This window comes from Primulina tabacum, chromosome 12 (assembly GCF_025594145.1).
Source record: "Primulina tabacum isolate GXHZ01 chromosome 12, ASM2559414v2, whole genome shotgun sequence".
In the NCBI taxonomy this organism is placed as follows: domain Eukaryota; kingdom Viridiplantae; phylum Streptophyta; class Magnoliopsida; order Lamiales; family Gesneriaceae; genus Primulina; species Primulina tabacum.
In genome coordinates this window covers 36267344-36283117 of record NC_134561.1, presented here as the reverse complement: position 1 = coordinate 36283117, position 15774 = coordinate 36267344, and the positions used below count along the sequence as shown (strand labels likewise).

The 15774-nt window shown below is 35.5% G+C and overlaps 3 protein-coding genes and 1 long non-coding RNA gene across 6 annotated transcripts; 3 read left to right on the top strand and 1 right to left on the bottom strand.

Moving 5' to 3' along the window:
• Positions 1-642: 642 nt before the first annotated feature.
• LOC142520132 (chaperone protein ClpB1-like) lies at positions 643-4870 on the top strand. The gene is given in 8 exon segments (XM_075623128.1): positions 643-811; positions 1475-2637; positions 2763-2944; positions 3041-3663; positions 3755-4034; positions 4130-4327; positions 4426-4605; positions 4607-4870. Coding segments are annotated over 7 exon segments (2733 nt in total). The 5' UTR covers positions 643-811; positions 1475-1484; the 3' UTR covers positions 4724-4870.
• Positions 4871-5822: 952 nt separating this feature from the next.
• On the top strand, positions 5823-10186 carry LOC142520916 (protein CANDIDATE G-PROTEIN COUPLED RECEPTOR 2-like). Its single transcript, XM_075624073.1, has 6 exons — positions 5823-6208; positions 7052-7243; positions 9216-9375; positions 9487-9589; positions 9691-9772; positions 9860-10186. The coding sequence occupies exons 1-6, from the start codon at positions 5930-5932 to the stop codon at positions 9935-9937; spliced, it is 894 nt and encodes a 297-aa protein (XP_075480188.1). The 5' UTR covers positions 5823-5929; the 3' UTR covers positions 9938-10186.
• LOC142520917 (uncharacterized) lies at positions 7250-8456 on the top strand. Its single transcript, XR_012814029.1, has 2 exons — positions 7250-7554; positions 7605-8456. It is a non-coding gene; the product is annotated as an uncharacterized LOC142520917 (long non-coding RNA).
• Positions 10187-11754: 1568 nt separating the features above from the next.
• LOC142520657 (uncharacterized) lies at positions 11755-15468 on the bottom strand. 3 transcript variants are annotated; one of them, XM_075623737.1, is made up of 3 exons: positions 14989-15468; positions 13916-14145; positions 11755-13750 (listed from the first exon to the last, which is right to left on the bottom strand). In XM_075623737.1, the coding sequence occupies exons 2-3, from the start codon at positions 14135-14137 to the stop codon at positions 11918-11920; spliced, it is 2055 nt and encodes a 684-aa protein (XP_075479852.1). In that variant the 5' UTR covers positions 14138-14145; positions 14989-15468; the 3' UTR covers positions 11755-11917. The 3 variants fall into 3 exon arrangements, with proteins under 3 accessions (XP_075479852.1, XP_075479850.1, XP_075479851.1); XM_075623736.1 differs by having other exon boundaries at positions 11756-13750; positions 15002-15467; XM_075623735.1 differs by having other exon boundaries at positions 13916-15468.
• Positions 15469-15774: the final 306 nt, after the last annotated feature.

The window sequence follows — 15774 nt, the reverse complement described above, 5'->3', positions numbered from 1 at the left end:
CACAAGTTTTTGACATATATTAGTTGGTGATTCACAAATAAACACAGTTATAATTATTGATACATTGTTGTCCACGAAACACCGTGATTTTATAATTTGATATCTATGTCTTTAAAAGAGTACAACATAATTTTGTATATTGAGAATTTAAAGAGATTCATGATCAATATCTAATGCGATATCCAGAAAACCCTCACATATTCTCGAAATATATATATATCTACTGTAAAAGTATATCGATATAAAGAAAATTAATCAATATATACAATATTTTGCAAATTTTATAAATAATTTTTTAAATTTAAAGTTATACATTAAATAATATTTAATTTATTTTGTTAAAATAAAAAAAATCAAACGAAATACCCGTACATTTTCTACATGCCATATAAAAATTAAATTTATTGTGCAAATTTAAACTCGTACCTCGAAAATTTTAATCTGAATAGTTTATGATAGAAATAAATTTGTTATTATGAAATAAAATTTTAATTATTTTATCATTCTTATGGAGCATAAATTATTACAATTATGAATAACATTTTTTAAATTAAACAAATTATTTATTACTTAATAAATAAGTCTGAAATAAAATATTAATTTTTTGAAAAAATAATTATTTTTGAAATAAAGGGAGGAAGAAATATCTTCTAGAGCAACCTCCAATATTCGAGATGCCTCCACTCTGCTGCATAAAACGTCCCCTCCATCATTCCCGTTCTTCAACAAATTTCCGATTTAACGATCAATTTCGCACTTATTCTGCATATATCTAATCAAGATTTTCAAATCCAGCGCGTGTATCTCGACGGTATGTTGTTATTTTGTTTTTTGTTTTTTTTACAGCTGTTTTGATGGAATTGTGCGTTGTTCGGGTTTTGCTTTGGTTTCTTTTTGCGTATTTCAGTTTTTTTCCCCAATTATATAGAGTGTTTGATGATGATCTAGGAATTAAATGATGTATGGTTGGGTGGTTTCATGATTTTACTTTGGCTTTAAATTCATGGTGTTACGGACGAGGATGGATTCTCAGTAGGGGTGGGTTGTGGTGTTCCGTATGTGCCAATCATTTCAAGAAGATTGGATTTGTTTGTGAGGCGGACATGGGTTTTAGATTTTCGATCTCCCTTTATGTGTTAATTGTTTTTGGGGTGGTTCAAGTTTTGTATGTGATAGAATCTAGTGCTACATTGTTACTTTTTGACTATGAATCTTGAATTTCTGAAATCATTCATGGAAAATTACTCCTGCTGTTGCGATTGGTATATTTTAATTCTTTTATTTTACTTTATTTGATCTTATTACGTGAAGATTGTATAGAACAGTGAAGATTGCCTTTGTTGGTTTGTTCAAGGTTCTGTACTTGGATTTTGTTTATACGTCGTGGGTAATGATATTGGTGTGTGGAATTTGTCTGTATCATTCGATTGTTGGTGTGATTTTGATTCTTTTTTTGTTTAATTTCATTTAACAGCTTACAAGAGATGAATCCCGAGAAGTTTACACACAAGACCAATGAAACCCTTGCTGCTGCTCATGGATTGGCTCTGAATTCTGCCCATGCTCAGTTTACTCCTCTTCACTTTGCTTCGGCATTAATTTCTGATCCAAATGGCATTTTCCCTCAAGCAATTGTCAATGCCAGTGGTAGTGATGAAGCTGCGAGATCTGTGGAGAGGGTCATAAACCAATCTTTGAAAAAGCTGCCCACCCAGTCACCTCCCCCGGATGAAATACCAGCTAGTACGTCGCTAATCAAGGTTATTCGTAGAGCACAAGCCCTGCAAAAGTCCCGTGGTGACACTCATCTGGCTGTTGACCAGTTAATTCTGGGCCTTTTAGAGGATTCTCAAATTCAAGAACTATTGAAGGAGGCAGGGGTTGCACCAGCTAAGATGAAAATAGAAGTTGAAAAATTGCGGGGGAAAGAAGGAAGAAAGGTGGAAAGCGCTTCTGGGGATACCACATTTCAGGCATTGAAAACTTATGGTCGTGACCTTGTCGAACAAGCTGGTAAGCTTGACCCTGTGATTGGTAGAGATGAAGAAATCCGGCGAGTTGTGAGGATTCTTTCGAGGAGGACTAAAAATAACCCGGTCCTCATTGGGGAGCCTGGTGTAGGTAAAACTGCGGTTGTCGAGGGGTTAGCTCAAAGAATTGTTAGTGGAGATGTTCCAAGTAATCTTGCTGATGTGAGGCTTATTGCATTGGACATGGGAGCATTGATTGCGGGAGCAAAATATCGAGGTGAATTTGAGGAGAGGTTAAAATCTGTTCTAAAGGAAGTTGAAGAGGCCGAGGGGAAAGTGATCTTGTTTATTGATGAAATTCACTTAGTTCTTGGTGCTGGACGAACAGAGGGATCAATGGATGCTGCCAATCTCTTCAAGCCCATGCTCGCCCGAGGTCAGTTGCGGTGTATTGGTGCCACAACTCTAGAGGAATACAGGAAATATGTGGAAAAAGATGCTGCATTTGAGAGACGATTTCAGCAAGTTTATGTAGCCGAGCCAAGTGTTGTTGATTCAATCAGCATACTCAGGGGTCTTAAAGAGAAGTATGAAGGACATCATGGTGTTAAGATTCAAGATCGAGCCCTTATAAATGCAGCTCAACTGTCAGCGCGTTACATTACAGGTATGTTTGGCATCAAAATCTTAACGTTGCATTTGTATGGATTTTACTTAGTCGTCACGCCCAAAGTTATCGATATATGGTTTGGGTTACTGATATTCTCTGTTGTCTATGACATTTGTATATAGGGAGACATTTACCTGACAAAGCAATAGACCTTGTTGATGAGGCCTGTGCAAATGTAAGAGTTCAGCTTGACAGTCAACCTGAAGAAATTGATAATTTGGAAAGAAAGAGAATTCAGTTGGAGGTAGAACTGCATGCTCTTGACAAGGAAAAGGATAAAGCCAGCAAAGCACGTCTGGTTGAAGTGAGTATGAATTTACTATTTCTGTTGTATAATACTGCGACTGTACATTGTGGTTCTTAATGTAACATTGTTGCCTGAATTCAAACAAATTTTCAGGTGAGGAAGGAACTTGATGACTTGAGGGATAAGCTTCAACCATTGAAAATGAGGTACAACAAAGAAAAGGAAAGAATCGACGAGCTTCGGAGGCTCAAACAGAGGAGAGATGAGCTTCAATATGCCTTGCTAGAAGCTGAAAGGAGATACGATCTTGCTAGAGCTGCAGACTTGAGATACGGAGCAATCCAGGAAGTTGAATCTGCAATTGCAGCACTAGAAACAAGTTCAAATGAGAACGGGATGCTTACAGAGACCGTCGGCCCTGATCAAATTGCTGAAGTCGTGGCACGTTGGACTGGTATACCTGTCACGCGTCTTGGACAGAATGAAAAAGAGAGATTGATTGGTCTCTCTGAGAGGCTGCACCAACGAGTCGTAGGACAAGATCAAGCTGTTGTATCTGTTGCTGAGGCTGTTTTAAGATCAAGAGCTGGACTTGGAAGACCCCAACAACCAACAGGCTCTTTCCTTTTCTTGGGTCCAACAGGCGTTGGCAAGACAGAACTCGCCAAAGCTCTGGCAGAACAACTCTTCGATGATGATAATTTAATGGTCAGGATTGACATGTCGGAGTATATGGAGCAACACTCTGTTGCACGGTTAATAGGAGCTCCTCCAGGGTAAGTGAGAATCCTTTTATTTATTTCATGCTTAGGACTGTATAATCATTACAACATTTTTCTAATCATGCTTGTTCATGTCATTCGATAGTTATGTTGGGCATGAGGAAGGTGGGCAACTAACAGAAGCTGTGAGGAGACGGCCGTACTGTGTCATTCTTTTTGATGAAGTAGAGAAAGCACATCCCACTGTATTTAACACGTTACTTCAAGTTTTAGACGATGGAAGACTAACTGATGGCCAAGGCCGAACTGTTGACTTCACGAACACTGTCATTATAATGACCTCTAATATCGGAGCCGAGTACCTTTTGAAAGGATTATTGGGAAAGTGTACGATGGAGAGCGCTCGTGAGATGGTGATGCAACAGGTAACGATCATTCTCGCATTTCATGGTTCTAGAGGAAAAATTTAGCAACTTATTTGCCATATGGCTAACCTGTTCAATTTTATTCCATATTATAGGTGAGAAAACACTTCAAGCCCGAGTTGCTGAACCGACTGGATGAAATTGTGGTATTCGACCCTCTTTCTCATGACCAACTGAGGAAAGTGTGTCGTTTACAGCTGAAAGATGTTGCAAGTCGCCTGGCTGAGAGAGGCATTGCAATGGGCGTGACTGAATCAGCGCTAGATGTCATATTAGCTGAAAGCTATGATCCTGTAAGCAAAACTTTCACTTTCACTTTCACTTTCACCTACACCATCATAATTCGTGACACATTAGGATGTTTCTGATCATACTTGTTTCTTGTTTTCAGGTTTATGGTGCAAGACCTATAAGAAGGTGGCTGGAGAAAAGGGTAGTAACTCAATTGTCGAAAATGCTAATACGAGAGGAAATCGATGAAAATTCAACTGTGTATATTGATGCATCTGTTGATGGAAAAGAATTGGTGTATACTGTTGAGACGAATGGGGGGCTTGTGAATGCTGCCACCTGGGGAGAAATCTGATATATTGATTCATCTACCGAATGGGACACCCTCCGATCCTGTTCAAGCAGTGAAGAGAATTAAGATTGAAGAAATACTTGATGACGATGAAATGGATGATTAATAATAGTCTGAGATGTTATTGTGAAGTCTTGAATATATTTTTGGGTGTCGGTGCTGGAGTTTTTGTCTCAAAAGCGTGGCTTCTTCGAAGGCCTTTTTTTTATGTTTCTCACCTAATGTAATGTGAAATAAAGCAAAAGTTCTCGTCTGTGCACCCTTCTCATTTCTCGTGATGTTAATATTTTAGTAGCTGATCGTGTAATCTAAACTAGTCGTATAAACAAGAACTGAATTCGAACTCGAGCTTTAGGATTATTTTTTTTATACCTTTAATATCAAACCGGTGATGACTGGTTTGGTGTGATTAATTAAGAAAATATCGCAGAATCAAAAATGGTTTATGCTCGGATGAATGAACTGTTGGGAGTTCGAATGAGAGTTGGTTCAACTACTTTAATGATGTTAACGAACAATTTGTCTTGTGCAAAAAAATTGAAAATGATGGTTTTTGGGCAAAAATGTTCAGTGTTGGTATGTAAATAATGATACATTCTGACCATTATTTTATAATCATGAAAAAGAAAGACCAATGATCAAGTCAAGGTAAAAACTTGTGTGAGATAATCTTATGAATCGTATTTTGTGAGACAGATATCTTATTTGGGTCATCTATGAAAAAATATTACTGTTAAGAGTATTACTTTTTTTATTATGAATATCGATAGGATCGATCCGTTTCATAAATAAATATTCGTAAGATTATTTCACAAGAGACTGCTCTTAAATCAAATTCTTGATATATGTCGTTTTTGTATTTTTATTATATAATTTTTGACGATAATTTGTGTAATTACCTTCCTTCAATGATCTCCATACCCTCAGTTCAGGCCGAAGAAGCAATGTAACTCGATCATGATCAAATGAACGGCAATTTTTTTCTGTCCGTGAAGATCCCACGAAAGCGCCTTTTTGTTTGAATTTCGACCCGTCCATTCTATCTACTTCACTTTATTACACACTGATTTTTTTCATTACAAATTATTTTATGGGCAAACAAACAGTAATAGAAATAATATATTATAATATTTTTAAATAAAATATTATATAATATTTTGGTAAACGAAAAAAAATATCCACAATATTTAGATGACGAAAAGGGAAGTTTATCAGGTTTAATTAATTATAAAGCCTTGGAAGTTCGATCAAAGCTGCAATTTTAACCTAACAATTCTCCGATAAGAATTGAGATTATAATTGGATGAGTTGAATGTCGAATCCTAATTCCACTTTATCCGCGCAAAATATCACCGATCCTCCCTTTGCAGTCCAAATTGACGAGGGTTCCAGATGGTACAGCTCCGGCTGCGGCGGCTTCTGGCGCGTTGCATCTATGGTTGTTCCATCCGCTTTGTTGGTGTTGTACCTTGGGTTTCAGGCGAATCGGAGTGTGAAGAAGCTCAGGCACCGGAAGTCTTATGTTATGATTGCGTTCTACGCGCTCCTTTGGTTCGCAGCTATTCTCAATTTGGCGTGGTCTATTCTTCAGGTAGATTTTCGATTTTTTTTTTTGCTTTTTTTCCTTGGTATAAATCATTTTTGCTGGATTATATACAGTGAAAAAGAAACAGCTGGCTTTTTTTTACTTTTTTTCGTACTATAATGTTTCCATAACTTTTGAGGCAATGAAAACTTAAATGCATGGATTTTTTGTGTGATTACTTTTTTTTTTTTATGTGTGATTACTTGGGTGTATGTAGTTTCCATGTTTTGGCAATCCTTTCGGTAGCTTCATTTCTTGGTATATTGAATTCCGCCGGTACGAAGTTTGTCATATTTCTACGCATCCAGCTTTTGTATTCTTCTAGTTTTTGGAGTGAATGGTAGTTGTCATTCATGAATATTCTAAGTTATGGCTGGTAGTTATTTTAGAATAATGATGTCTTTGCTTGGCATGACTGACGAAATAGCTTTGGCGTGGGGGACAACCCTCTTTTGAGATATGTTCCAAAAGGTTTAACCTTTTTTATTTGATTTTAATAGCATTAAATATTAATATTTTTTGTTTGTACACAATAAAGCGATTAGGCTCTAGGGAACTGTCGAGCTTTAGCTTGCCTTGGGCATTTAGTTCTGTATTTTGGTGGATTTAGTAAAGCTATTAATTTACAGCACCTAAAGCTTTAATTTTAAAGTTACATTCCTGTCCGAGTTTCACTTGTTTCATAGAAAATAACCTGCTATCCAGTAAAAAAAAAAAAACTAGTCTTTGATGAAATTATACTTCTTTTCCCAAGGAAAGTTTACTTGTACAACCGGTCAATGAAATTTTTGATTGATAATAGACTCTAAATCTCTAGTTTTTATTGTATTGACTTATGTGATGAAACAGGCATGGCGATGTGATCCTGGGAAGACAATTGCTTGGAACCTGTTATCCTTGTTCACAGAATGTGGAATGCTATCTTTAGAAATTAGCCTACTTCCTTTTCTTCTCCAGGAAAATTATTCTAGTGGATTAGAGGCCCTAGCCCACACTTTCATGGTTTCAGGTTCAATTGTAGCAGTTGATATACTTATTCAGGTAACATCTGTCTTATTGATATGCCAACTAACTTGTTAAATGGATATATACTTTCTTCAGTTTCCTAGCTCACTCCTTGTTAACTTAGTTTTCTCCCTCATTATACTTGATCCAAGCTTTTGGAATGAGTTCAGTTCATGCACATTTTTGCATTATTGTGCTAGCTTACTACATGTCTTGGCTCATTTTATTTTTGTTCCTTTTTATCTTTGTAATTCAAGAATTTGAAAATTCTGTTAGGTTTCGTTTGGATTAAAGCATTTTAGAGTTATAAATTTGGAATCATGAATTTCATTTTTCATGCGACTCCAGTAACCAAATTGATCGTTTTGACTCAAAAAAGCTTAATCTAGAAGTTAAGGAAACCAAATTCATTATTTTGACTGAAAAAAGCTTAATCTAGAAGTTAAGGAAATCTAATGATTGCTACACGACTCAAATAATATGATAGGGATTTATTGCCATAAAATTCTTCTAGCCAAAGATAACCATCTGGCAGTGACCATGACTTCTGAAGTGGTTAATTGCTTTAAGACTCTTAATATAGTTCCTCGTTAGAATTTTTTTTTCTTTTTGTACCTATACTTTTATAGGTCAAGTGAGAGTGGAAAAAAATATACCTTGTTACTAGTGTTTTAAAAGGCGTTGCCTAGGCGGTGGGAGACCCTCCGCCCCGATTTTTACAACGGCAATGCCTCTGGGCGTTGTTACATTAATCGGCTCCTAGGCGACTCAAAATCCGGCTTGGCATCTACCTAGATTAATAATTAATTTTTTTTAAAGATTATTTGACATATTTTCCGATCAATTTGTATCGGATGAAGAGTAGGAAGATGCCATAGATTTTGAATTTGAATCTAATATCGAGGAAGTGTTGGAGAAATATGAAGATGGACAAGAAGAATTAGATATTTAGGTTAAAGAAGACAAAACCGCTTAGTCGGCCGCCTAGACGCTAGACGGTCGGTGGCCGTTTGTCTACCGCTTTTTAAAAAACTGCTTATTACACCATAAAATCCTCTAGAAACAGTATTTTTTTTACTTTAGCCAATTAGGTCCCGAAAATTGGATTATTTGTTATGTGAAGGAGCAATATTGAACCTAAAATTTATATTTTGAGCTAGGGTGTAAGTGTAATTACCTTTCATGTTCCATTATATTATTTCTAGCGTTGGAACAATGATTAATATTTGAAACAAGCCTAACAAAATCACATTCCTAGTTCATCAAAGGATCCTATGGTTTTACTTTGTCTGTGAGTATTCTTTCTGGAAGTTAAAAGCTGAATGTTCAAATCTCATTTATTTGCCTCATTTCATCACATCTCATTATTTGTCCCAGACTGTTTCATTTTGTCAATGTTGTTCATCTGTCAGGACCATTCTATTCTGGATCATTGTTGTCGCATTTCCATATGCACCTTCTACTCTTATTTTACCTTATTTATTATTTATTTAGACACCACATTCATATTAAATTTTACCAACTATAGGTTTATTGATTTTGGTTGTAAATAACCCAACATAATATCACATGTGACATCTCATATGTGATGGATTTCCTGATATATGCGAATTTATTGCTTGCATAAAACAGAAAGCAGCAACTGCGGCTAGTGGATCAACCTTTTAATTTTGAACAATATCTCCTTTTTCTCCTACCAATGGATTATCGAGTTAATGTTTTGACTCTAGCTCAAGCCCATTCAAAGGAGATAACATGTGTGGTGACAAGAAATCCGTAGAACTATTAGAATACTTGAAAATATTAGTGATACCAATTTCCATTGTAAAATCACGCAGCTCAACCTAAAAATGATCGCATAAAATTCCTCACCAAAGAAAATTCAACAAATTCCTGTACTCTTGATATCTTGTTGTATGCAATAATCTGAATGACGCTTATTTCTGACAACGTTAACTTTAATGTGTGGTGGCACTGAAGGTATGTGATCGTTTTTGTCAATGGACAGGCAATAGTAGTCTTTGGATTTGAGGTGCCACTTTTCATTAATGCCGATGCTTCACATTGGGGAAAATGGAGTGTTCTGTTTGTTCACACTTCGATGCTTACAGCCGTCTATAGCTACATACTCTTTGTGCACTATTCCAAGTGGAAAGATAGGTTGCCACGTGAGTCGAAACAACTTCTTCAAGACTGAATTATTTTCAATAATTTTGTTTCTTTCCTCGGACTAACCTTATAGCCTACTCTGTATAAAAAAATAATGGGACAAAATGCAGCAAGGCCATCATTCTACAACTACGTGGTTGTCATGTTCACAACAAACGTTGTAGGATTGTTCGCAAATGGACTCACTGGAATTGGTTTTGGCTTTGGACTTTGGTATGTATCATGCTCACAACCAATACCCCTCGACATACGTCTGTCATCGCATCCTTTTATCAGTGTCCAGTCTGTTTATGAAATTGCGGCTCTTTTTTCAGGTTGTACAATATAATAGTAATCTGTCGCCATTCCCTCTATCTTCCTTTCCTGTACGTTACTTTTCTCGCAGACTTTTTCCAGGTAACTGTGTGTTTTCGTCTGATCGATAGTGTAGCCTGGTTTTGCACAGACGCAAATGATATCAGAAACAAATTAATTCATTTCCAGGAGGAAGATTGGCTTTTGGATAGTGCATACTACTCGGAGATGAAAGATGCAGGTTTTTTCGATACCGACTGGGAATAGATAGTGTGTTTTCATACTATGCTATGTTGAGCATCTTTCGATGGCTTGACCACCTTTGAATCATAAAAATCACGTGGATACTGTGTAACTTTCATACTAATCTTGTGTATATTTCATGATTCTAACAATATTTAAAAACCCAAGTGGTTAATTCAACCGTGTATAGCAATTAGTGTAGTGTCTCAACCGATGTATATGCATCATTTGATGAGATTTTAAAAGAGTTTTTACCTTATTTTGTGAATAGGATCTCTCTATATTGTCTTTATCTGTAAATTCCTATGAGAGGAAAATTGAACCTTTGCGCATAATCATGTACGATGATAAATAAAAATTAATGTCAATTTTACGAAAATAATGATTATGGTATATTCGGTATAGGCTAATTATATTTCAGGTAAATTGTACAAAATCTCAAAAAACAAAAAAACTAAAATATACTTTCAGTACTCATGTCAAAAAAATGTATTTGAACTCTATAGGTCCATTTTTGGGAAAAAAAAATCGGTACAAATACTAATATATGATATTTGAGTATCAATTGTTACTGATATGATACCTATATATTATTTTTTTGAGTACCAAAACATGTATAGTAAATATTGGTATTAATGACATATTTGTCTTTTGACATGAAAATTGGTACAAAACATTGACAATATGTTATTGATATATGATATTTAGTACTAATCGTTTTAGATTTGGAATAAAATATAAATTTTGAGTATAAAATTGATACAATTTTATTAATATCAGTATTTGCTACACATGTTTGAACACTCAAAAATCATGTTTGAATACTAAAAAATCATATATTAGTGTCAGATCTGAAATAGTTGATACTTAAATATCATATATTATTACAACATTTTCAATATTTTGCACCATTTTCATCCGAAAGACAAATGTATCATTAATACAAATATTTGTTATGCATGTTTGGGTACTTAAAATCATATATTAATAATAGATCTGAAATAGTTGACACTCGAATATCATATATAAATATTATATTTTTAATAATTTGTACCGATTTTTATCCGAGAAAACATATAGAATCAAAGAGTGCAAGCACATTCTGTTGTGAATCAGAGACAACAAACACATAATTTTGCTGACAGAAACTAAATGCAAACTTAAGTTCATAGATGGAGATTTAAATCAATTAACCCATATATACATTATATAATGATTGAATTAATATAATTTAAAATATATTAAAAATAAAATAACTTTTAACATTTAATCTCATACTAAAATAACGTTTACTTGTATTAAAACCTGACTATAACGCTTCGTCACACGTCGCCCTTAAAACATTGATTATAGTAACCGAATTCGTGACAGTAACTAAATCTTTTATATTCTTATTTTTATTTTAACGATGGTGTAAAATTAAATATTTTGATTATAAATTAAATAATCTCTGTCAGCTTTTTATTACCATCTTTTAAAAAAATTCTAGAATATATTTTAAAATATATTTTAGAATTGATATATCAACAATAAAAATAAAAAAAACAAAGACAATAATCATTTGTCTTAACCTCCTAATCGGTTTTATGCAAAAGACGAGATTTTAGTTGATTACATGTATTTGTTTTATACAATATCTGACTCAAGTTCTATAAAGATTGAAGTTATAAATCATTATGCGCGCCCACACACATATATATAGATTTATCATATCTATATAATTGATATTTTCTTATCCTATCTCACGAGCCAAACGGTAGAGTTATGCATCCAATTATTACTGTGAAGTCCTACTTCCAAGGTTAATTGAACAAATATTTTCATTTCAAGTTTCCAAAAAGAACAAACTTCAAAGAATCTGATAAAAATTGTCTACCACCAAACATGGTTCATTAAACAACAATTTCATATATACAAATCTGTTCATGCCTCTAAGGCCTCACAGTTTAATCAGTAACATAAATGATGTTTATCATATCACCTATGAAGAAACAAAATTACACTTCATACCTCTAGGACGAACTCAGATGATGTAAGAAACTTACTAGCACAACGTCTAGGACCACGTTGCCGTTTCTTTATCTTTCCCCAACTCTGCAGAACTCCAACTTTACTGCGAGTCGCCGGTACTTTCAGAATGGAGGCCTTTGTTTTCTTGGCATTTGAAGGATATGATCTGGAGTGGGTTTTGGGTACTTCATTCGAATTCTTTCCCACGTTTCTTTTTGATGAACATGTTCTGTGGAATGGTTTAACCGTGTGATGGTCTTTAGTTGCACGGCCCCTCACAGATCTACAGGACAAAGCAACTCTTTCTTTCTTTTTATTGGCATCGCGAGAGAGATTTAGGGCCTTTTTCTGAGATAGCATCAGTGTCGCATCCTTAAACTCGTCAATCCCATCTGACAAAAGCATGCAGCCATCTTTGTTGGTTGAGAAATTTTGCAGTTCCATAACTTTGTTTTCTTGGTCCTCGGCATAACCAGTCACAGTAGCTATTTCAGCAAGCCAATAGAGACAGTTACTTAAGTTAAAGTCCTGCCTTATAGCTGAGGATATTAAGAGTAAAGTCTCTGCAGCAATCCCATCATTTTCAATCTCAGGTTTAGATTCTCCTCGTTCAGATAAGAGACTAGGAGTACCAAGTAGCATATCCTTGCATTTTCCTCCTGGCGGAAAACCCTCCTTGTTCTCTGGACTCACAGGAGCCTCGAAGTCTGTCTCTCCAGCAGATTTAGTCCCAACATTGTTACTTGACAAAGATGGAAATGTCCCATTGGCGGGTACACCAACATTTAAGTCTATGTGAGTTTCGAATTCCATTAACTTTTCACCTATCCTTGCATCAGGGTCGACTTTGACACACTTTTCTTTACTCATTTCAAGATGATGAACAGAGCTAGCATTCAAAATTACAGTTTTGTCAACACCAGAAGCTTGTGATATTTTACTTTCGAAAGAGCAAGGAACCCCACTACTATTGTCTGGTTTTTCTACAAAGGAGAGCAAATGTTTTTTTGGATCTTCAATTTTGTATTCCTGATTCGAATTCAGAAGGTCTACTTCAGTAATTACAGTCTCCGATGAACAACTGAGAGGCATAAAATTCAAATCCATACCCACAGCTCTATTTCTATCAACAGAGTCCCTACCATAGTTATCATGCCGGCAGTGTTTAGGTACAACAGATCCTGTTTCTATCTTCCCAGAAGCATGAGGATCGTGGTGTGAAAACTCCAAGTAGCACGGAAAAGGTTCCAAAGGACTAGTCGAACTTGAAGCCACAGATTCAAGTTGTATGGGTTCATTTAAGTCGATCAAAATTTTTTTATCCCGGCATCTTGCATCAAAAGAAATAGAATCTCCGGTCTTAAAAGGACCAAGTGCTGAATCCCTTTTAGGATCTTTAGAAACAATTACCTCATTAAACCGCTCCCTCTCTTCTGCACCATGATACACAGAATCTGGAAATCGAAGGTTCAAAATTCTTATTTCATGACCTTTATTTATGAACGACGGAGCTTGGACTCTATTATAACAGTTTCTTGTCAGCAGCAAACCAGGATGTTCAGTTGTTGGTCCTTGAAAATTCTCAGCAACAAAATCTGAAGGTCCTCGAAGATTATCTGTGTTCAGAATAGACAGCTTATTATCTATTCGATCTCCAAGGATCCAGCTAGTTGTATGTGATGTTTGAGAAACCTCAGACCGGGTTTGAGACAAACAGTTATTTGATTGTGATGTGGGGAATTGTGCATGCCGAGCAAACATTTCTCTCACCTTGATTTCTTCCATTAACTCCCTTTGTCTTCTGTACAATCTGTGTAGTTCCTGGACCTGGAAGGACAAGAAAAAAGATGAACTAAAAAAAGCTACTCTATAGAGATACGTGGAACAAAAAAAGTCAAATAGAAATACAGGTTAAAAGAGTAAAACGAAGGTCATTAATGATTTCAATAGATAGCACAGTCACCAGTTAAAACATGATAGGGATATACATACCTGATATTTAAATGTAGCTTCATGCTTCTGCATTATCTGGCTCAATAACACCTTGTCATAACCCAAATGTTGATCCATATTATATGGTAGCAAAGAAATACCGTTCCCTTGTTCTTCTCCATTCTTACCATCAAAGACGAATGGGAGCAAAGAAAAACCACTTTCACTCTTATTAAAATCCCTCAGTTGGTAAGATGAAGGGACGTAGCTTGTGCAATTCATAGTTCCTCCTACTTGCCCAGAAAGAAAAGTTTAAGTCGTAACGTGCCACCAGGAACTTAAATAATTTCATTAACAAACGTATAACCATGAACTAATAATTGGGCATTCCTTGCAATTTTGGAGGTGTAAGAAAATATGTATATGATACTGAAGAAGACAGGGAGTTGAAATGGTGAACCGACTATTTGAGCAAAAATGAGTCAGTCTGTGGAATTCAATGTCAATGAATACAACAAGATAACATGATAACAACATCAGAAATTAAAAGCGCCAAAAGATCAAAACAAAAGAAAAGGACATATAGATAAAAAAAGCAATTGATTGGGCAAATGCATAGAGCCCAAAAGGCCATAAAGAATACAACTTTCCCATCAGTTAACACTAAAGAAAGGGAATCTTTCAAAAACACATCTGCAAAAACAAATAGGCATCCGCAAATTCAGGATCATTATCTCTATTTCATGGTGTCCCTGATTACCAAATCCGCATTTTCCAGCTATGACCAACAAAGAAGTTTAAAGCAAGAAGCCACAAATATTAAGAAAAGAGGAGATAAACATCAGAAAGCTAATAAAATAGAAATAATTACACACAAATGGAATGAAATGGGAAAAAAATGAAACAAGACATTAGATAAATTTTATTTCCATCATGGAGAAATTCTGTCACAATGGATGGATCCTATCATCAAAACGACAGCCGACCATCAAATTCAAAAATGGAAAGTAAGAAAAGAATCAAGCTTTCCCACAAACACACTGACTACAAATCACAAAAGAAAAACTATCCCAGATGAGAGTGAACAGGACAGAGCGAAATACATGACTTATTAACTCGAGAAGCTAAGAGACCTTCGCAAATTACCACAAAATCCAAGCCCAAAAATCCCACTCGAATCCACCAGCAGCAGCAGAAACAAGAACTACTTTTCACTGGGAACTCAACAAACCTCGAACATTAAAAGCGTGACAAACCAAAAAGACAAAAGGGAGTCTTTTTTCAGAGGAAAACTAGAAAAGAAGTGAAATGGTGAGAACCCATTATTACAGAGAAAACCTGAGGAATCGAGCTCACAGGCTTTGAGAAAGCTGTCACACAATGAGAGAAAAAGCAGCTGGGATTCGGTTGGTGCAAGGAAAGGGGAAGAAAGCCATGAAAAGAAGGCTTGAATTGGTGAACACGCAAAGGCCAATGGAAAAGGGAAGCTCAGTTGGAAAAAGGAAAAAAAATGGAGATTTTTGGATCTGATGGGGTCAGAGGAACACAGTTTACTAAGAAAGTGGGGGAGGAAGAGCATAAAACTTGAATGAGGAGACATGGGATTTGTCAATACCGGGCCCCACGAGGGGAGGGGGTGTACTATGGTGTGTGGGGGATAACAGGGGAATCTTGTTTGAACTTTTAGTGAGTGTTGTTCTTAGGATGATCTTTGGATTTCTGGTAATATCTCGATTTATCAAGATACTGGATTTATTTTAAAAAAAATCGGAAAAACATAATTTCTTTGTTCAAATTTAAATCGATCAGAATGGTATTTAGGCTACTTTCAAACAAGGTTTGTCAGACATTTTTAAAATCAAAGATTAATTTAGAGTATATCTTTCAAATGCTAAAAAAATCATGAATTTATATGGACT

Excerpts from the sequence above, each read along its gene's own strand:
- LOC142520916 (XM_075624073.1), top strand. The coding sequence starts at position 5,930 with ATGTCGAATCCTAATTCCACTTTATCCGCGCAAAATATCACCGATCCT. Across the intron at positions 9,376-9,486 it reads GTGGAAAGATAGGTTGCCAC|CAAGGCCATCATTCTACAAC; the intron begins GTGAGTCGAAAC and ends GACAAAATGCAG. Across the intron at positions 9,773-9,859 it reads TTCTCGCAGACTTTTTCCAG|GAGGAAGATTGGCTTTTGGA; the intron begins GTAACTGTGTGT and ends ATTCATTTCCAG.
- LOC142520657 (XM_075623735.1), bottom strand. The coding sequence starts at position 14,137 with ATGAATTGCACAAGCTACGTCCCTTCATCTTACCAACTGAGGGATTTT. Across the intron at positions 13,751-13,915 it reads AAGCTACATTTAAATATCAG|GTCCAGGAACTACACAGATT; the intron begins GTATGTATATCC and ends TTGTCCTTCCAG.